This window comes from Hyperolius riggenbachi, chromosome 2 (assembly GCF_040937935.1).
Source record: "Hyperolius riggenbachi isolate aHypRig1 chromosome 2, aHypRig1.pri, whole genome shotgun sequence".
NCBI lineage: Eukaryota > Metazoa > Chordata > Amphibia > Anura > Hyperoliidae > Hyperolius > Hyperolius riggenbachi.
Genome location: NC_090647.1, coordinates 411,184,784 through 411,207,861, shown reverse-complemented (window position 1 = coordinate 411,207,861; position 23,078 = coordinate 411,184,784). Strand labels below are relative to the sequence as shown.

The 23,078-nt window shown below is 44.7% G+C and overlaps 1 protein-coding gene across 17 annotated transcripts in view; it reads right to left on the bottom strand.

The window, feature by feature from the left end:
• The window catches only part of CASK (calcium/calmodulin dependent serine protein kinase), a 461,253-nt gene that overhangs the window by 370,278 nt on the left and 67,897 nt on the right, over nucleotides 1–23,078 (bottom strand). For all 17 annotated transcript variants that reach the window (XM_068269833.1, XM_068269836.1, XM_068269834.1 and 14 more), the window contains exons 3-4: nucleotides 8,652–8,757; nucleotides 246–323 (exon numbers count right to left, since the gene is read on the bottom strand). In XM_068269833.1, the coding sequence (XP_068125934.1) occupies nucleotides 246–323; nucleotides 8,652–8,757 (184 nt within the window). The remainder of the gene's footprint in view (nucleotides 1–245; nucleotides 324–8,651; nucleotides 8,758–23,078) is intronic.

The window sequence follows — 23,078 nt, the reverse complement described above, 5'->3', positions numbered from 1 at the left end:
TAGGAGGTGTCTTTTTTATTAGCTGGTTATTTCTGCACATGATTTTCAGCAATGGTGAGCTGAGCAGTATTTAGTTTTTACAAGTAAAGGTACACTTAACATGGGAAACTAACTCTAGTTTCTGAAACTGCAATGATCAAGCATTATATGTGATATAATTGCAATATACTAACAATATTGTGGCACCCAGTCAAGGATAACAAAAAAAACAAAATAAAAAAAACGAAAAAAAACAAAGAAAGTACCTGGCAACAGCTTCACTGTACACAAATCCAGCATCAGCTCGCTTTACAATTTCAAAGCACAAATCTGCACCATCCATACTGCAAGAGAAAAAAAAAAGAAAAGTTAGGATCTGTAGAACAAAATAGCAGCTTAATAGATCAGGATATGGAATGCCATGTAACAAGCTGAATGTTAACCTTCCTGGCGGTAAGCCCGAGCTGAGCTCGGGCTATGCCGCCGGAAGGCACCGCTCAGGCCCCGCTGGGCCGATTTGCATAATTTTTTTGCTGCACGCAGCTAGCACTTTGCTAGCTGCGTGCAGTGCCCGATCGCCGCCGCTACCCGCCGATCCGCCGCTATCCGTCGCGCCGCAGCCGCCTCCCCCCTCCAGACCCCGTGCGCTGCCTGGCCAATCAGTGCCAGGCAGCGCTATGGGGTGGATCGGAATCCCCTTTGACGTCACGACGTCGATGACATCGGTGACGTCATCCCGCCCCGTCGCCATGGCGACGGGGGAAGCCCTCCAGGAGATCCCGTTCTTTGAACGGGATCTCCTGATCTCCAATCGCCGGAGGCGATTGGAGGGGCTGGGGGGATGCCGCTGAGCAGCGGCTATCATGTAGCGAGACTTTGTCTAGCTACATGAAAAAAAAAAAAAAAAAAAAAAAAGATTTGCTGCCCCCTGGCGGATTTTTAGCAAACCGCCAGGAGGGTTAATGGTAAATTACACCACTATGGGCATTTACATTATTTAGCAAAGAAGTAGTACAATCATACTAAAGGCTGGCCATACACTGGTCTATATGCATGAAACCTATTGAAAATCTGTTTTTAAAGAGAACTGTCGCGAATATCTTAAGATTTAAAACATATACAAACAAGAAGTATATTTCTTTCAGAGTAAAATGAGCCATAAATTACGTTTCTCCTACGTTGCTGTCACTTACAGTAGGTAGTAGAAATCTGACATTACCGACAGATTTTGGACTAGCCCATGGGGGGGGGGGGGGGTTCTCCGGGTTTTCTTTATTTTCAAAAGCACTTAGTGAATGGCAGTTGCTCCGTCCAACTGCCAAAATATAGTGTGCAGCGAGCAGGGAGATTGACCAGCATCTTTGTATAAATATTTTTCAGGGAATGTGTGTTAACCACTTAAAGAGTCTGAAGCCAGGATAAAAATGGCTTTTTAGCTTATATTCAGCAGGGGCATGTATGCCCCTGCTAAAACACCGCTATCCCTCGGCATAACGAGGGGTCTATACCCCCAAATCCCCCCCTGCTACCTCTGCGGAGCGCTTCAGTGTGAGGCAGGGCTATGAGCTGCAGCCCTGCCTCACACGTGTCTATCAGCGGCAGATCTCCGCCTCTCCCACGCCCCTCTCAGTCTGCCTTCGCTGAGAGGGGCGGGGGAGAGGCGGAGATCCGCCGCTGACAGACGCGTGTGAGGCAGGGCTGCAGCTCATAGCCCTGCCTCAAACGGAAGCGCACAGGGCAGCAAAGTCCACGACCAAGTTGGTAGTTGATTTTGTAGGGGGGGGGGGGATTTGGGGGGTAAAGACCCATCGTTATGCCGTGGGATAGCGGAGTTTTAGCAGGGGCAAACATGCCCCTGCTGAATATAAGCTTAAAAGCCATTTTTAATCTGGATTCAGACTCTTTAAGCCCGAAGGGTTGTTTATTTTTTGCATCTGAGCAACTTTCACCTCCCATTCATTTGCCAATAACTTGATCACTACTCATCACAATTAATTGGTCTATATCTTGTTTTTTCCACCACTAATTAGGCTTTCTTTGGGTGATACATTTTGCTCAGAATTATTTTATTCTAAATTTTAACCGGAAGATTAAGAAAGAAATGGGAAAAAAAAAAATAATTTCTCAGTTTTTGCCCATTATAGTTTGAAATGAATACATGCTACCGTAAGTAAAACCCATGTAATTTTAATTGCCCATTTGTCCCGCTTATTACACCATTTAACCTCCTTAACGGTATGCCTGACACGGTGTCTGGCATGCCGCTCTGTGGCCCCAGGAGTCCCCCACAATAAAAACTTTTAACCAAATGACTGTAAATGCTTTAGCTAGCACTAGGCTAGCTAGTACAAGTGTCTGGCACCCACCGCTCCTCTGCAATCCCCCCGTTTATACGTTACCCCCCCTAGATCCAGCGACCACGCAGCTCCCTGCACAGCTCCGGTCTCTCTATGGGGAGGATTGGGTTTGCGCATGACGTCAGCGACGTCATGTGCGAGCCTCCCCATAGTGAAGAACGGAGCTGTCCGGGGAGGCTACACCGATCGCTGGATCCAGGCTGGGTAATGTATAAAATGGGGGAGCGGCAGGGATCGGGGGGTGCCGGGCATTTGTACTAGCTAGCCTAACGCTAGCTAGAGAGTTTTCGGGCGTGGGATCTCTGGGGCGGGGCGGGCAAAAAAAATTGCAAAACCTGAGCGGCGTAACGCTCAGGAGGTTAAATTATGTCCCTATCACAATATATGGCGCCGATATTTTATTTGGAAATAAAGGTGCATTTTTTTCAATTTGCGTCCATCACGATTTACAAGCCCATAATTAAAAAAATTATATTAATATACTCATTTGACATGCTTATTTAAAAAGTTCAGACCCTTAGGTAACTTTTTATGTTTGTTTGTTTTTTTAATTGTAATTTTTTTTATTTTTATTAAAAATTTTATTTGGGTAATTTGTAGTGTGGGAGGTAATCAGCCAATTTTAAATGTAAAATAATGCATTTAATTAAAAAAAAAAAAGTAGATGTGGGTGTAGTTTTACTATTTGGCAACAAGATGGCCACAGTCAAAAAGTCCTGGAAGCATACGATCAGGCTTCCAGGACGCATTAAGATGGGAAACTTTTTGTGAATGAGAAAAACAGCAGCCCCTGTTAAGAGGCTGTCTGTTTTTCTGCGGGGGGCTTCGACCAATGAATGGGATCTATAATCCCATTCATTGATCGCTGAGCTAATGGCCAGCGGCGGGAGTGCGCGCAGCCCAACTGGACGAGAATGTCCAGTTGGGCTTAAGTAGGGCATAGGGCTCATGCACTAGGGATCCTACTCTTGCCAGCTGGCTCCCTGCTGTGTCCGTCCCCACCCCATCCCCTGCAACATGGTGTGCAGAGTGTGCTGCTCAAGACTACCTGCGTCCCCTGGCTTGTGGAGCAGAAAGTGCAAGCAACGCGTTAGCAATGCAATGATCTGGGATTCTTCCTGTGTGGCAATCTCTGTCTCAGTTATGATGCCATCTAGTGGCATATTGAGACACAGCTTTATTATCCTTGGGACACATCTGGCTATGGAGAGGGGGGCTGACGTACTGGGAGAGAGAGGCAGAGGGAGTAAAGGGGGCCCAGCAAGTTTTCCTGGTATAAGGCCCAGAAATTTCTGAAGGTGGTCCGATGATATTTATTTATTGTATTTATAAAGTGCCAACATATTACGCAGCGCTGGACATTAGTTTAGGTTACAGACAATATTTAGGGGTCACATACAGCAATATGACAATACAGGAATACAAGGAAACCCAGATCACGCAGCACAGTAGGAGTACAAGGTAATGCTTAGTCACTGGATGGAGCATGGAGATTAGGCAAGTCAGGTTTACTCAAATGCATAGCATGGGTTCACAGTAATGGAGATGCATGATCAGGTAGGACACAAAAGGAGGAGGAGGATGACCCAAAGGCTTAAAATCTAGAGGGAGAGGTAGGGACACAAAAGGTAGGGGACCAGAGTTCTTCTGTGGGTTTAGAGCACTTGTGAGGGGTGGTAGGCCAGAGATAATCAAATAGGCCAGATATGTTCACATGATTTACAGACACCTCATCTCTTTCATTCACTTGACGGCCATAGTCAGAGATAAAAGCGCTACAGACCAGCAAGTTTACTGTAGTGATAGGTAAAAGATGACTGCACTGGTATTTGGTAACATTTTAGCAATGTGCAGCAAGTGTAAGGTGTGGAATTTGTCCCCCCACCCATAACCTTTTAAAATAGAAACAAGACAATATGGATTTATGAAATGTAACCTGTAGAATCGGCAGATCTGCTAGCATTCAACCACTGGGGACACTGTACATACTGTATATGCCTGCCACCTTTTGGGAAAAGATGAAACTGCTTATATAGATTTAAACCTGATTTCAGGGGTTTAACGGTAACTGATGCTGCTCTAGACAGCTTCATTCAATCCTTTCCTCTCCCTCTGCAGTGATAGCGGGTGGCTGGTGCTGTTACTCACCGTGCCTCTCGCCAGCACCTTACTGAAGATTAGCTACCCTGAAGTACTGTATTGATAGCTAGAGTAATGTGTTCTAACTATTTTTTTATTCACAGATATAGAATAGTTTAAGCAGTTTTCCTTTTTCCGGAAAAGAGGGATGGTGGCAGCCAGTTTTCTGAAATATTGTGTAAGTGAAGTATAAACAATGCAAAATGAATGATTAACAGCGCTAACTCGAATGAGATATGCGTTTGCACAAGTCTATTCAATAAGTTCAACTCCAGAAAGATTCCCCCCATGCACAGCAGATTGCACAGCACAAAGGGGAAATTTCATGAATTGGCCGAGCGCTCAATTCTTATCACTAGTCATGGTTAAATATACTAAAAGTTCACAGAGAAGCGCTCAATGCCAGTTTACAACACCGTAGGGTACAGCAGTATCAAGTTCTTAAAGGACAAATGAAGAGAGAGGTATATGGAGGCTACCATGTTTTTTTTTTTCCTTTTATGCAATACCAGTTGCCTGGGTGCCCTGCTGATCCTCTGCCTCTAATACCATTAGCCATAGCCCCTGAACAAGCATGCAGCAGATCAGGTGTTTCTGACTTTAAAGTCAGATCTGACAAGACTAGCTGTATGCTTGTTTCTGGTGTTATTCAGATACTACGGTACTGCAGAGAAATAGACCAGCAGGGCTGCCAAACAGCTGGTATTGATTAAAAGGAAATAAATATGGCAGCCTCCGTATACCTCTTACTTCAGTTCCCCTTTAAGAAGAGCAGTGGTCCACCACCTAGGGAATAGATAACACAATGTGCTCCCCCCCTTTCAGTAAACTACTCACCAGATCCTGAGACCTTCACAGTCAGTCTGCACGTGATGGGTGTATGGCCAACCCCAGACACTGTTTAGAAAGTTTTAAGGAAAATAGCGCTCGCTCCAAAATAACACTTCATACAATATAGTGGGTAGTCTACTATTTGCGTATATAGTCAACTCAAGGACCACAGATAATGTCCACAAAAAATGAATCACTCATAAGTTGTTCAGCAAGTCCTAGAAGAAATCAAGTGCTGCAGCTCAGTCTCTGGGTTATAGCCAGTAGTTCAATCAGAATAAAGTTTCAAAGTTGCGCTCATGACATAAAATGTAGGCATGTACCATGCCCCCCTTCAGGAATCCACTCACCAGATGTTGGGGTCTGCCACCAGACCACTAGGCGCATTCGGGGTGTATGGCCCCCCGTCACCCTCTAGGCAGTCAGCTAGTCCTCTGCTGTCCACTCCGAATCTGGCTAGGAGTTGTCTTCCTTTTTGGGCTGTAGTGGTAAAAAACACACGGGAAGACCAGCTTCCAATAGTGTGATTCCGTATTTATTTGGTAAAAAAATTTGTTAAAAACAATATTTCACGGGTAGCACTAAACAAATAGAAGGATTCCGCTCCCGTAAGGCAGCCAGAAGACCCCCAATGTTGATCTACCATGCGTCTAAGAAAAAACGCCGCTGAGACGCCAAGCCGGTGCACCGGTATCCCAGCCTGCGTCCAAGCGTGATGACGTCACTCCGTGGCTCCGCCCTACGCGTTTCGTTGCTTAGCAACTCATCAGGGGCTACACGGAGTGACGTGTGCGCCCAAATTTAATGCTGTAAAGGCCGCCTACTGGGAGGTGACTCCTCCTTTACATCCTTGAAGGTCTGGGGAGAGTTTATTAATACAATTCTGCGCTAGACCACATCTAGCGTGGCACAACATTCTAAAATAATTAGTATTCTTCCAATGCTCAAGACACTAGAAAGGTATTCTTGTGTGCACACATAAAAAGGAATCTTTATATAATTATCAAGCCAGCGTTCAAAACAGTTTCAGCTCGCTTTTGCTGTGTGCTTTGTTAGACAATACCAGACCAGCAATATAATTGGCAAAACATTTTATCCACCTAAGGTAAAAGGAATATGATCACTCAAAGTGAGGAACTGTATTTAATGACAGGATCAAAACCCCCCCCTCCCTCTCTAGAGTGACACTGCTCAAAAAGCCCATCCACAGCACACCGAACAGATTTGTGTGCCTGCAGAAGCAAGTAGAAGGGCTGTCCAAGCAGCAACACTCTTCCCATTAACATCAAATATGCTAGAATGTAAAACTGCCTCATGAATTATTTAAAAAACAATTAAGATCTATATCAATATTAAGACCTGCGGGCTCAAGAGTGTCCATTTCATAAATATTTTTAGTTTCAAGTTTAGACAATTCACGGATTTTGTTAGATCCTCTCCATGAAGGTTGCAATTTTTCCAGACCGGCCATTCTCATGTTTTTAAGTTTGCACAGATGATTACCAGCGAAATGTCTGGGCACACTATGGTTGGTGTGCCCCTTTTCGATCTTATAATAATGTTCACCCAGCCTTTCTTTGAGCTCCCTGCTCGTTCTCCCTATGTACTGCTTGCCACACTCACATGTCAAACAGTACACCACGAACTTTGTAGTGCAGGTTATGAACCCCCTGACCTTAAAAACCTGGCCATTCGCTGTAGATGTGATACTGGATACTTTTTTGGTTAATCCTGCCTGACATATCCTACATGTTCTACAGGGGTAGAAACCATCCTGTTGCCATGGGTTCTTTTTCCTCTCAGGTGGGTTCACACAACTGGGTGCTAAAATAGATTTTAAGTTGTTAGCTTTTCTGTAAATAAATTGCGGACGGTCTGGTAGGGCGGAACCCAATTGGGCATCGGCCTTAAGTATGCTCCAGTGTCGCTTTATAATTCTTTCAAATTCATTAATTGTTTTTTAAATAATTCATGAGGCAGTTTTACATTCTAGCATATTTGATGTTAATGGGAAGAGTGTCGCTGCTTGGACAGCCCTTCTACTTGCTTCTGCAGGCACACAAATCTGTTCGGTGTGCTGTGGATGGGCTTTTTGAGCAGTGTCACTCTAGAGAGGGAGGGGGGGTTTTGATCCTGTCATTAAATACAGTTCCTCACTTTATGAGTGATCATATTCCTTTTACCTTAGGTGGATAAAATGTTTTGCCAATTATATTGCTGGTCTGGTATTGTCTAACAAAGCACACAGCAAAAGCGAGCTGAAACTGTTTTGAACGCTGGCTTGATAATTATATAAAGATTCCTTTTTATGTGTGCACACAAGAATACCTTTCTAGTGTCTTGAGCATTGGAAGAATACTAATTATTTTAGAATGTTGTGCCACGCTAGATGTGGTCTAGCGCAGAATTGTATTAATAAACTCTCCCCAGACCTTTAAGGATGTAAAGGAGGAGTCACCTCCCAGTAGGCGGCCTTTACAGCATTAAATTTGGGCGCACACGTCACTCCGTGTAGCCCCTGATGAGTTGCTAAGCAACGAAACGCGTAGGGCGGAGCCACGGAGTGACGTCATCACGCTTGGACGCAGGCTGGGATACCGGTGCACCGGCTTGGCGTCTCAGCGGCGTTTTTTCTTAGACGCATGGTAGATCAACATTGGGGGTCTTCTGGCTGCCTTACGGGAGCGGAATCCTTCTATTTGTTTAGTGCTACCCGTGAAATATTGTTTTTAACAAATTTTTTTACCAAATAAATACGGAATCACACTATTGGAAGCTGGTCTTCCTGTGTGTTTTTTACCACTACAGCCCAAAAAGGAAGACAACTCCTAGCCAGATTCGGAGTGGACAGCAGAGGACTAGCTGACTGCCTAGAGGGTGACGGGGGGCCATACACCCCGAATGCGCCTAGTGGTCTGGTGGCAGACCCCAACATCTGGTGAGTGGATTCCTGAAGGGGGGCATGGTACATGCCTACATTTTATGTCAAGAGCGCAACTTTGAAACTTTATTCTGCGGGAGGGTCTGACGGACCCGTTGGCAAAAGTACAGTGTGTACGCGTCTTAAGATGGCATAAATAACAGCTGTATCAAAACGACAACGCTAAGGTGTCAAAAATGTCCAGAACCTGAAGGGATACAATTCATGGAACGTGAACCAGTTAAGCACGGGAGCACAACAATTATTTTGTGCATCAGTGCTCATCATATTTTAAGTTTAAATGGTCATGATCACCACCTAGAAACTTCACCTTTAATAAGCTAGGCATTTTTGAAAAGTGCGCAGGAAAAAAAATAAATAAACACACAAGCAAGCTGTAAAAATTAAACAGTGTAAGAACTTACAACTCAAAGACCATGTACAGCATTCCATCAGAGCTATATGTTTCCAGAAGCTCAACAATATGTGGATGTTTCAGCATATGGCATATGCTGGCTTCTCTCTTCAAATCTGCAAATCACAAACAGAATAAAACTATTAAAATCGTTGCGTTAAGCATTCTTTATACTTAGTAGAGCACAAACAAGTTAGTAGAAACAACACATCTAAAAGCAAGAATCTAAGGTCTGTTAGACAAGTGTGCGTTTAAATTCTGATTTGCATTTCATTCCTAAATGCATCCAATAGTCTTACTATGCATACCTGAAAATGTGTTTATTGCTATCTTTTTAAAAGCATTGATTCATACTTTTGTAAAAAAAAAAAAAAAAAAAAAAAAAAAAAAATTATGCCCGTCATTTATGTCAACGTATTGGAATATTGTAAAGCTGATTAATTTTTCTACATCAGGTTTTTTTGGGCTACATTTTTGACCAAGACACTCCTCTCTCCTCTGGGGACAAAGACAGCGGCAGGCGCCTTAGCTTCAACCCATCTCTCCTCCGGCTCATCTTCTCCCTCTGCAGACTCTCTCTGCAGCTGCAAGTCCTGTAAAGGCTCGCTCTAGGCCAGGCATGGGCAAACTTGGCCCTCCAGCTGTTGAGGAACTACAAGCCCCACAATGCATTGCAGGAGTCTGACAGCCACAGTCATGACTCATAAAGGCAAAAGCATTGCGGGATTTGTAGTTCCTTAACAGCTGGAGGGCCAAGTTTGCCCATGCCTGCTCTAGGCTGTTCTCACATGAGGAACAAGATCAGGTAGGCTATGCTTCCCTGACATCTACTCAGCAGCACACAGGCCAGACCAGTATAGAGCAGTTCCCTGCTACAGAAGCCGCAGCTTCCCAAGTTTATATTAAAGAGATTATATTAAACTGAAATCACTAATGAACACAAGATGGTGGATCTTACAGACAACCAAACTGAAGATATTACATGGCTAAAAAGCAACACAGTGGATCTCAAAGACCACAGCCGCCGAAACAACTTAAAGAGAACCCGAGGTGTGTTTAAAGAATGTTATCTGCATACAGAGGCTGGATCTGCCTATACAGCCCAGCCTCTGTTGCTATCCCAAACCCCACTAAGGTCCCCCTGCACTCTGCAATCCCTCATAAATCACAGCCGCGCTGTGAGGCTGTGTTTACATCTGTAGTGTCAGTCTCAGCTGCTCCCCCGCCTCCTGCATAGCTCCGGTCCCTGCCCCCGTCCGTTCCCTCCAATCAGCAGGGAGGTAAGGGATGCAGGCGGGGACTGGAGTTCTGCAGGAGGCGGGGAGAGCAGTAGACTGACACTATAGAGATAAACACAGCCAGCTCTGACAAGCTGTTTGTCAGCAGCGTGGCTGTGATTTATGAGGGATTACAGAGTGCAGGGGGACCTTAGGGGGGTTTGGGATAGCAACAGAGGCTGGGCTGTATAGGCAGATCCAGCCTCTGTATACAGATAATATTCTTCAAATCCACCTCGGGTTCTCTTTAAGGTTAGAGGCACATCCAAGAAAATCCTAGCTACAGAGTTAAAATCCTATCTAAAAGATCTAACCAAGACATGTCTGTCGAATCTTTCTGACATCAAACGGACCATCGATAGAGCACATAGACTGCCAAAACCCTCATTTACCAGACTCCAAGGGATGGAATTGCTCCCTTCCTATTTTTTCATACGAAAGACGGCATTTTATCTGCCATACGACAAACACATGGCTTACCAGATTTACATTGAAACAAACAGCTATATGCTGAAGGAGAGCACTCCAACCTATCACTGCTGTTTTAAGAGCCCACCATATTGTATACAAATGGGGTTTACCTATCAAAATCCTTTTTCTTTTTCAACAACAAAAATTACTCTCTCATCACTAGAAGGCGGCCTCAAAAAGGTGATCAAGACATTAAATCTCTCCACCTCCACAACCTTCTCCTAGGTCTTCCAATACTAAACAATCAATGAAGATCTCATCCAAATGGCACACCACGATCTATCACTCTTTGCTGGATCCTATGTCACCTATAAAGGTTCGACCCCGCTTTTCCCCTCTTGCCTTGTCAAATGAATCCACATAGGATACCTTTTTAGCTCCAGTTGTAGAGTATTTGACTCTAGTGACCCCTTAATATATGAGATTTTGAACCTAAAGGTAGAAGGTAGCCATACAGTGGTCGATTTGCCATTAGATCGACCAACTGACAGATCCCTATCTGATCGAATCTGATCAGAGAGGGATCGTATGGCTGCCTTTACTGCAAACAGATTGTGAATCGATTTCAGCCTGAAACCGATCACAACCCGTTGAGCTGCTCCTGCCGCCCCCCCCCCCCCCCCCCGTATACATTACCTGAAACTGGCTCCGGGTCCTCTTCTCCGCGCTGCACGCATCCCAGCATCCTGCACCGCATCCCAGCGTACACTGTGTCACTCCGTGACCAGGAAGTTCAAATAGAGCGCACTCTATATGAACTTCCTGGTCACTGGAGTGACACAGGAAGTTCATGTACACTGGGATGGAAGCAGGAACAGAGCGGTGCAGCGCGGAGAAGATGCCTGGGAGCCAGCGTCAGGTAATGTATACTTGATCGCATCGGCCGCCGCTAACGACGCGCTCCCTAACCGCGGGCGATTGACGGTAATTTCCAGCACGGCGCGATCGACGGATCGATCCGATTTCGGGAGGAAATCGGATCAGTAGGTGCGTTTAGCGCAAACGATTGGCAGCAGATTCGATCCCAGTGATCGAATCTGCTGTCGAAACGGGCGCAAATCGGGCCAGTGTAAGGCCAGCTTAATTCTCATAGGTCTTGTTTGTGTTTCAATCGTTATTACAGTTTGCTTCCCTCTTACTTCCTCTATCCTGCACCCATCTGTTTGTAGCTTACCCTACTGCGAACATTGTTCCCTCTACGGATACATCAGGATTATCTTCTTGATAGCATTGAGGACTCTGCCTTCTTTTATAAGCTCCACATTCCAATGGAATGGTGGTTAAAATTACTTCACTGAATGTGCGGGGCCTCAACAACGCTATAAAACATCATTCTTTCTGGTCTGCACATGTCAAAGGAGTGACATTGTGTTTGCTCAAGAAACGCATTTACTGACTAAAGACACTTCCCTATGCAAAAACCCTAACTACCCTCTGATACTACACAGCTCCTTCTCAAAGAAAAAAGAAAAAAGAAAAAAGAAAAAAAAAAGGGGTTCTGATGGCCTTCCACAAAAATCTACAAGTTTTACCATCAAATATAATCCCAGATGCAGCAGGTCATTACATAATATTTATAGGCCAGATAGATAAACTTTTCACATTAGTAAAATGTATATGCTCCTAATAACCAAAAAGTATCCAAAATGAAACAAGGCTCACTTCTACTGGGAGGCGATTTTAATTACTGCATTTCCCCACTTCCTCCACAACTAAAAAAAAAAAACAAAACAAAAAAACACAGAACTTAACCTTCAACCCCTTATACACAAACAATTTGATCTATGCAGAATTTTTGCATGGAAACGAAAGACTACACTCACTACTCCCATCCATGTCCATAAATCCCATTTCAGAATAGATTTCTTCTTGCTAGATCAATCCCTTTTACAAATCTATCTCCACTGCTACCATAGATCCAATTTCTTGGTCAGACCATGCGCCCACACAAGTCACCCTCCAGCTAAGAGCGGTGGCTAACCCTACCAGACAATGGAAGTTTAAAGAGAAACTCCAACCAAGAATTGAACTTTATTCCAATAAGTAGCCGATACCCCCTTTCACATGAGAAATATATTGTATGACTGATTTTGTGCTGAAACCCCTTCCTTAAGAAGCTCTGGGACACGTACTTTTGGCAGTTTGTTACAATGTAACAAGGTTCACAGACAGGAATTAGCTGTTTACAGCTGTCTCCAATAGCCAAAACAGCTAGCAGCACCTACATAACCTGCCCACAGTAAAAATGTCACCATGTAATAAACGTCAGAATGTAAAATCGGGGAGAGGAAAGATTTTACAATGAGCAAACACTGACTAAATCATTTATACATAATTATTGTAAAAATGAAGCACTTTTTTATTGCATTATTTTCACTGGAGTTCCTCTTTAAGGTTTTACTCCTTGCTTCTAAACATGCAAGAAGTACGAATTCAAAATTACAGACTTCTTTTTAGAAAAACATTTAAAACAAGTCACACCAGTGTCTGGTCTTGTGTAACAGGCCCTGACCACCAGCATTATGTTCACTAACAAGTACAAACCCAGTCATATAGGTGGTGGATGCATATGCCAATTCTGAAGTCCTGAAGATTAGGAATTAGAATATGAAGAGTTAAGACCTGACTTTGTGGTGGAAGACAGTGGGCACTCTGGCCACCACCTTTTTTTCTTTCCCCCAAAGTTCCATGTTTAACCCTGCCAAAAAAGTAATACAAGTATAGAACAGCAAGTATAGGCCTTATACAGTTGAGGGCAAAAGGATTAGCCCCCCCCCCCCCCCCCCCCCCCAGGAATTATGGAACATTTTACTAAGTTTCTTCCCAATGTTTGCAGCATTCATGAAACTTGGTATAATCGAACAATCACCTGTGCTATTTGAAACCTTTGGTAAATTTTGTAATAAGTACATTTTTAGGCTTGCTTTATGTCAAGTATAGTAAAAATGGGGTGGTCAAAAATATTAGCACCGTGTGAACGTTTGGTTAATTACTGTAGCTGTGTTTTTGAAAGCAATCAGCTTTGAAACCTCACCTGTGCAGTCAATTGGCTTCCTAGCAACATTTAATCAGCATAAAAAAAAGACTCCAAGGAACAGGGCACCAGAACACATGAGAGGGACTACCATTATGCCTGGTAAACACCATGTTATTTCCCATCAGACTGTTCAACTATTTTTGACAGGTCTGATCCGATTTCCAATAGTTTTTATAATGGATTTTCTGATCACTTCTATACAAAAATCGATCAGAAAAGCAAAACGTAAATAAGAGCGGATCTGTCGGAAATAATCGATCCGATCCGTTTGATAGTTAATTGCATAGTATGTTTCAGGCATTACTTACCGTGCAATATGAAGAAATCAGTCTAGAGCTCAGAAAGAAGATAGTAGAGGCTCATAAGGGGAAGGCTACACTGCCATTTCCAAGCAATTCACAGTGTCCTAAACTGCTGTACTGATGCTGTACATTATTGCAAAGTACAAGGAGACAAATTCCGTAAGAAATAAAGCTGGTCATAGCTGTAAGTGCATGATTTCTAGAGCTCCGGAGAGGAAAACAGATGTGAGCAAGGAGCCCTATCCGCCCCATCTCCCTACTCCCTTTTGCATCTCAACTCCTGGAGCGTCTAGTCCACCAACACATGACCCATTATCTTGACTCCAACTCCCTGTTTGACCCCCTACAATCAGGATTTCGGCCAGCCCACTCCACCGAGACTGCCCTCACCAAGGTTGTCAATGACCTCACGCTTGCCAAGGCCGCAGGAAAATACACTATCCTCCTCCTCCTAGACCTCATCAGCATTTGACACTGTTGATCACTACCTGCTACTCCAGTCCCTGCAATCTGTGGGTATCCAAGACCTTGCCCTAGCATGGTTCTCCTCCTACCTCTCAAATCGCTCCTTTAAGACCTCCTTCAATGGTTCCTCCTCAACCTCCATCCCACTTTCAGTTGGGGTCCCCCCAAGGCTCTGTTCTTGGTCCCCTGCTGTTCTCCATTTACACGGCTTCCATCGGAAAACTCATCTCCTCTCTGGGTTTCAACTATCACCTATATGCAGATGACACCCAGATTTACCTCCATACCACTGACCTCTCCACCACCACCATGGAGAAGGTATCCTCTGGACTCTCTCGGCTATTTCATCCTGGATGTCTGCCAGGTTCCTAAAATTAAACTTGGATAAGACTGAACTCCTAATCTTCCCGCCCCGTGCTGCCTCACCCCCCCCCCCCCCCCCACTGACCTCTACGTCACTGTCAATGGCACAATCATTCATCCAACCACACAAGCCCGCTGCCTGGGTGTCACCCTGGACTCGGCCCTCTCCTTCACCTCCCACATCCAAACCGTAGCTAGGGCCTGCTATTTCCACTTACGCAACATCTCCAAGATCTGGCCTTTCCTGACCCCAGACACTGCCAAGCTCCTTGTCCATGCCCTCATCCCCCCCCCCCCCCCCCCCGGACTACTGCAACTCCCTCCTGTCAGGCCTCCCTGAAAACCGCATAGTCCCCCTACAATCCATCATGAACGCAGCAGCCAGACTCATCTACTCCTCCCACAGCTCTGTCTCCACGACTGTCTGCCAGGCAGCGGCAGTGTCAGACACGTCTTCAGCTTCAACATCAGCAATTTCTTCGAGAGTCAGGCAGGAGAAATACCGACTAACAGCTTGTACAATTAGCTAGCCGACTTTGGGATTAATTCACTTTGTAGGACGAGAGTCCCGCACTTTGCCCCAACAGGCTGCCTGTGAAGTGACAGGCAGCCTTTGGCCAAATCAAAGTGTGGGGATGAGCTCGTCCTACAAAGTCACTGGACCCGACAGGGTCCAGAGCTGGACAACTGGAGCAGTCATTGTTCATTGTGGGGTAGCACGAGTAAGTTAGTAGTGCATGCTACAGCAGTAGAGTACAGAATGTAAGAGGGGAGGAGCACTTTATATAAAAACAATGCGCATACAAACTTGCACTTACTAGATACAAGATGCAACAGGCGTACAAAATGGGCTAAAAAGCCCTCTTAGAAGCAGCCAACACGGGAAACCTGGGAACAGCTATGGCCAATGACCGTCCTGTTCCAGGTGGTGGAGGGGATCTAAAGTGCCCGACGTGGTGCTCTACGTGTGCTGTATGGCGTCACAATGCATTTCGGCGTATCCACGCCATCATCAGGTGAACCATCCAGCACGCACACAAGGTTTATATAGATGCAGTAATTGAATGGGAGTTTCTCCCACACACACCCTGGAAATGGGTGGGTGTGGCTAGGGTTGGAGGAGGGACCGAGTCATGTACTCAGATCCACCCTTTGGAGGCTAAGTGGAATGGGATCGACATCTGTTGTGCCGTTTGGCACATCAGGGATGGCAAGCGCTAATAAAATGTAAAGCGCAAGAGTTACTGTTGGTTATTTTATTTTAAAAAGTGTGTGTAAATTTTACGCACCATAATAAGTTGAACTGCGTGGCCCATGGGGCAGGGTTCCGGTAGGGACCAATCGGCGGTATGCGGGGATGCAACCTGGCAGTGTGCGTCATTGGTAGGAGGGGATGGACAGGGGTCCGGTAGAGCCAATCAATGTGCACGCTATGCGCCCTCATCTGGAGCCGCTGGGACGTACCGGTCTAAATCGGAAGGGAGATCAAGTTGTGCCGCCTACTTCGTAACCTAGGTGACGCGTGTGCGTCTTTCTGGTTACACGCTGGGTGCGTCCTGAGCAGTTGCCTGGGCGATGCACATGCGTCTCCCTAAATGAGTGCGGAGGGTGGGAGGGATGAGCAGCTCCTCCCAGTCTCCAATAATGTTAAATACAACTGTTATGGGGGAACCAACCTATGCGAGTGCCCAGCCGCAAGGGGTCCTGTCAGACTGGATGAGCTGTGTATACATTGAACTGAACTAGAGAGAACGGTGATGTTTGTATTGTGTGGAATGGGCATAGAGTGCCCGATCTAAATGAAACTGGCGGTTTCTACTTCTTCATTCAGTCCATTCGGCACTAATGTTGCCAACTTGAAGTTCCAGTATGCTTCTCTCTCACATAGTCTTCTGCATCTTAGACCTGAAGGTAAATCTGATGAAATTGCCTCCAGACCCATCACCGTCGGACCCCGGGTACTTTGGTTGTAGACCTCTAGAAAGTGTCTGGGAACACTGATTATTGGCCCCATCTTCTATCCCAAGTCTATGTTCTCCAAAACATTCTCGTAGAGGGCGTGTGGTCCTGCCTACATAGTACTTCGAACATCTGCAGGACAGCAGATAGATCACATACGGTGTTCCACAGTTGATGAATTGTTGTATCTGGAAATTCACTTTGTCAATGTGTAGATGTTGTACCTGGTGTCTTAGGAATTTGCAGCATTTACATCTGGATTTCCCGCATTGAAAGTTCCCTACTATATTAGACACTAGTACTCCCTGCTGTGTACTGCCTTTTACCCAAGTTGCTTTTTGCCACTTTTTTTATGGACTTTGCTTTTACGGAAGATGGTTCTTGAGGTGGTCGTTAGGTGTTGGTTGAGTACAGGATCATGCAACAAGAGGGGCCAGTTCGTTTGGATTATTGTATCAATTTTGTTTGCTTCAGTGTTGTAAGTGGTAACGAACAGCGGGCCTTTTCTTATGCTTCTACGGTTTCTCTTTAGGTTTATTCAGTGCATCTCTGCTCTCAAATTCCCTCTTCGCTTGATCGATCCTAGTGGAGTTGTGCCCCTTATCGATGAATTTTTTTGTTAAATATTTGCCTTGTTCTTGGTTGTCTTTGCCGTTCGTACAATTCCGTCAGACAGAATTGGCTTCTTGCCACATTATTAATCCATCTTGGGTGATGGCAACTGTCCCTGTGTAGAAAGAGTTCCCTGCAGTTGGCTTGAAGGGTGTGCATCATGATATATGGCCATCTACATCGTGTTCGTGCACGCTGACAGGACCCCTTGTGGCTGGGCACTCACATAGGTTGGTTCCCCTATGACAGTTGTATTTAACATTATTAGAGACTGGGAGGAGCTGCTCCTCCCTCCCACCATCCGCACTCAGCGCACCACCGGGGGAGACGCATGCGCATCACCCAGGCAACGGCCCAGGACGCACCCAGTGTGTAACCAGGAAGACGCACACGTGTCACCTAGGTTACGAAGTAGACGTCACAACGTGATGTCACTTCCGATTTAGACCGATACGTCCCAGCAGCTCCAGCTGACAGCGCACTGCGCGGGCACTGATTGGCCCCATCGGACCCCTGTTCATCCCCTCCTACCTATGACACACACTGCCGGGTTACATCCCCGCACACCGCCGATTGGTCCCTACCGGAACCCTGCCCCATGGGCCACACAGTTCAACTTATTATGGTGAGTAAAATTTACACACAGTTTTTAAAATAAAATAACCTCAACAGTAACTCTTGCGCTTTACATCTTGTTAGCGCTTGCCATCCCTGATGTGCCAAACGGCACAACAGATGTCAGATCCCATTCCACTTAGCCTCCAAAGGGCGGATCTGAGTGCAAGACTCAGTCCCTCCTCCAACCCTAGCCACACCCACCCATTTCCAGAGGGGGGGGGGGGGGGTGGGAGAAACTCCCATTCAATTACTGCATCTATATAAACCTTGTGTGCGTGCTGGATGGTTCACCTGACGAAGGCGTGAATACGCCGAAATGCATTGTGACGCCATCCAGCACACGTAGAGCACCACGTCTGGCACCTCAGGTACCCTCCACCACCTGGACCAGGACGGTTATTGGCCACAGCTGTTCCCAGGTTTCCCGTGTTGGCTGCTATTGAGGTTAATACACTAGAGGTTAATACACTAAAGGTTAATACACTACGGCACGCTCCTCCCCTCTTCCATTCTGTTTTCTACCAAGCCTAGCTGAGCAACCCAGCTTGGAAGAGCTGCTCGAGTGTGCCACCTGTTGGTGGCCTTGCAGTCTGTGCAGCACAAGATTGCCCATCTTTTGCCTATAGCAGTAGAGTGCCTACTTTGAAAATGTAACTTGCGCTGACACACTAAGCTGTGCTGCTTGAGCAGTGTAGCTTAGTGAATCAACCCCTACTTATTTGTATGCGAGCCAGATATAGCCATCAAAAGAGCCACATCTGGCTCCCGAGCCATAGGTCCCCAACCCCTGGTCTAGCTGGTAGATGTTGGTAGACTGTTGGGCAGCTCTGGCTCTGCTCACCTGCCTTCACCGCTCACCTTGGACAAAGTACGGACCTTCCTCTGTGCATTGTCTCAAGTGGGATAGTTCCAATAGATTGGCGTACAGCCCACATTTTCCCATTATTTTAGAAGGGCGAAAAAAAAAAAATCAGATAAGGGAAATTATAGACTTGTAATCTTAACCGTTGCATACAAACTATTTTAGGGATTCCTAAGAGATGTTATACAAGACTTCATAGCAGAGAATACATCTTATTTCTCAGCATCAGCATGGGTCTAATATGCTCAGTTTTTAAGAGGTGGTGAATACTAGTGTGGATGTTTGGAATGCTGCAAATGTGATATACTCTGACTTAGCAAAGGCCTTCTATACTGTTCCCCACAACAGTCTGGTGCAAAAATTGACGACTGGGGAAGAGTCTGTGTGCATGGATAGAGAACTGGCTAATGGACAGAAAACAAACAGTTGTGGTCAATGGAGCATATTCAAAATCTGTGACTGCTAGCAGTGGAGTCCCACAGGCATCAGTACTGGGTCCACCACTCTTCAACTTGTTTGTTAATGACCTAGTAGATGAAGCAGAAAGTAATGTTGCCATTTTTGCAGATTAAACAAAATTGTGCAGAATTGTCAACTCTTAGGAAGACAGTGACATATTGCAACCTGATCTGGATAGGATGGCTATATGGGCACATAAATGGCAGATTAAATTCAATGTTGAAAACAAAGTCACACATTTTGATCATACTAACGGTCTTTCACCATACAAAAACAGGATACAGATTGGGATATGAAACTTGGAGAAGGAGTACTCGTCAACAGCAAGTTAAGTAATCATATTCAATGCCAAACTGCTGCAGCTAAAGCAAATACAATTTTGTGATGCATTAAAAAAGGGAACTAAAAACTTGGTATGCTAACATAATACTACCTGTTTAACTTTCTAGTAAGGACATCTGGAATATGGAATTCAGTTTTGGGCACCACATTACAGGAAAGATATTGCAGTTTTAGAGCAGGTGCAGAGATGGGCAACAAAACTGATTAGAGGGATGGAAGGTCTCACTTACCAGGAAAGGTTAGATAAACTGGGCTCATTTAGTCTGGAGAAAATGAGTATGTATAAATAAATCAGAGGTCAACATAAAAGCTTGGCAGGTGAGTTTTTTTGTCCCTAGACTTGTGCAAAGGACTAGGGAACATGATCTGCGCATGGAGGAAAAAAAAAATGTAAGCGATTTAGGAAAGCATTCTTTACAGTTAGACTGTATTACCACAGGAAGTAGCTATGGCAAATTCTTTACCTACGTTTAAGGGGGCTTCGATGCTTTCCTTGCAATGAAAAAGACATCCATGGATATAATTACTAGGCAATTCCCAGTGGTGTTGATCCAGGGATTTTGTACGATTGCCATCTAGAGTCGGGAAGGATTTTTTCCCCTATTTTGGGGCTAATTGGACCATGCCTTGTAAGGGTTTTTCGCCATCCTCTGAATCAACAGCGATATGTGAGGGTGCAGGCTGGTGTTGTAGATTATTTTCTGGCTGAAGGTATGTCTTTTTTTCAACCCAAATCACTATAAACTATATTTATCCAGAATTCAGGTAAACTTTACATGGGCGTTTCTATATTTGGAGAAGGATAGCTGAAAATAGACATTACAGAATAGAGTATCCATATACTTTGAATAAAACATTTTTAAAGACAAAAAAAAATACAAAAAAAGTGTTACTCTATGGATAGGTTGATGGGTGTTCCAGCACAGGCAGCCATCTAAAGCCTAGTACACACTAGCAATTTTGATAGGCCAATCATTGGTCAATTTTACCACCTCCATGTGGTATGACCATTTACCTATATAATCTGCATAGAATTGAAAATCTGTTTGGCCCTCATACTACATGGAGGTGGTAAGTTTGACCAATCATTGGCCAATCAAAATTGCTAGTGTGTACTAGGCTTTAGGCTTACATTTACAAATTCAGAAAGCTTGTTATCCACAGATAGATGCAGGTGAAACCTACAAAAAAACATGCAAAATTTAATTTCAGTAATACAACTTAAAAAGGTGAAACTAATATATGAAATAGACTCATAACAAAGGCTTGAAATATCTCGGTTTGCATGTAATGAGTTTATTTCAAATATTAGTTTCACCTTTTAAGTTGGATTACTGAAATAAATGAACTTTTGCATGATATTCTAAGTTTTCAAATTTCGCCTGTATGCACCTTCTACTCCCCCATCTTAGCAGCAAGGATAGCAAGCAGCAACAAACCCACACATGGCAATGAGGTTATTAAGCTGCACAAAACCATTTACAGTTTTCGCTCCGATAAAAAGCACATGTATATAGACTTTATAGAACACATTCCATAAAAGGCAAGCATTTATCTTATTCATATACTTATGAATTAAGTAAGCGCTGCATAATATGTTGGCGCTTTATAAATACAATAAATAAAGAACTTAAGGTCATGCTATGAGGGCCATTCAGACTATGCTAAAATACTGTATATGCTATTTTACCTTCCCTTAGGTAAGCATCTTTTTTTTGTTAAAATGACTTCAGACTCTCTTTAAGGTAGCCATTAATGATGGGATTTTCAGTAGTCATATTTTTGAGAAGATCATTTAGATTGAAACAATAAAAAGATTGTATTTAGTTAACCCACAGCATAGTAGAATACAACTTTCGATAGATCTACGACCTATGTTTGAATTAAACCAGTAGCATAAAATGTAAACGTTAGTAGGTTGAGCACTGACTGATACATTTGTATACAACAGGGCTGCCCAATAGGTCAATTGCGATCTACCGGTAGATCGCAACCGCCTGCTGAGTAGATCGTGGCCACATCCTGTCAAATTCTGCTGCCCCGCAGCCGCACAGCTTCGGCTATCAGATTGTGCTGTTAGCATCAGGGAGGAAAGGGGAGAGGTGTGGCTGAAAGGGAGAGCAGCAAAAGAGGAGACCGCATTTCCTACCCTGGGGGCGGGAGCAGGAAGCGTATGGAGGCTGATGGTGAAGACGAGACAGGCACGGTCAGTGGCATGTCATGGATTATTTCCTGCGCACCGCTCACAGAGTGCGCGCACTGTGCAGTCAGCCAGGGGGAGAGCCTCTTGCCGCAGCACTGACGATCATCGTCTCTGCTCTCGGCGGGAATTGGCTCCTCACTTTCACTGACAAGCATTGGCTCTTAGAGCCGGCTGTTTTGCGAACTACCCATCCATTACTAGTGACATGTGCACAGCAATATGGCCAAATATCTTCAGAAGGATTCTGAAGCTATTTGCTATGTTTGAAGGGACTATGTAACTGCCAGTGCTGGGATAGGGAGGGGGGAATCCATGACACTGAGTGGGAGAGCGATTCTGCAGCTACTTGCTAGACTTGGAGGGGGGAGAAGAATTATGTGAGTGGGTGACTTCCTATGTATGCTGGTGGGGGTAAGAGAAGGGTTGGTAGATCAAGTATACAAGAATTAACAATGTTCGAGAATATCATGACTGATTGCATCGGATTTGGAGAATCGTCCATACACACAGACCGGTATTTAACCCTCTTCAGTACACTCCAGCTGTGGTGGAACTACAAGTCCCATGAGGCATTGCAATACTCTGAAAGCTCTAAGCACATGTTGGGGAGACCGAGGCATGACGGGATTTGTAGTTTTGTCACAGCTGGAGTGCCAAGGTTAGCCATCACTGGCATAGAAGTCATTGTGTGGGGACAGTAAACATCTTTTTATAGCACACAAGGCCATACATGCAAACAGCATGCAGCAATTAAGACAGAGCTGCAAACTGAGTGCTTTCACCAAGCTAATGCTTCTGAGCACAAGTCCTTTCCTGCCACAGCAGATTTTGTTATACAAAACTGTTACAGAATCATGCTGAACTGAATGGAAATTAGATTTAAAAATAATGAAAAAGGATTAAAAAAAAAATACACCTAGCAGATCCAACTGTTACTATATGAGCAAGACTACCTCAAGTCATTGGTTTCTTTATGTTCAGAAAGGCTGCAAGTCAGATGGGGGAGTCATTCAAAGTTTGGACTCAAGCTGTGGTGAACTGCTTTAGGTCAGTATAGTTGTTAAAGGGAAGGTCCAAGCAAAAAAAAAAAAATGAGCTTCACTTACCTGGGGCTTCTACCAGCCCCATGAAGCCATCCTGTGCCCTCGTAGTCACTCACTGCTGCTCCAGTCCCCCGCTGGCAGCTTTCTGACCTCAGAGGTCAGGGCCGAATTGCGTACATTTTTACACATTCCCGCTAGTGCAGGAACATTAACGCATACATTTTTACGCGTTAATGGTGCAACACGTACATTTTTGTTCCTGCACTAGCTGGAATGCGTAAAAATCTATGCAATGTGGCCCTGACCTCCGAGGTCAGAAAGCTGCCAGCGGGGGACTGGAGCAGCAGTGAGTGACTACGAGGGCACAGGATGGCTACATGGGGCTGGTAGAAGCCCCAGGTAAGTAAAACTCATTTTTTTTTTT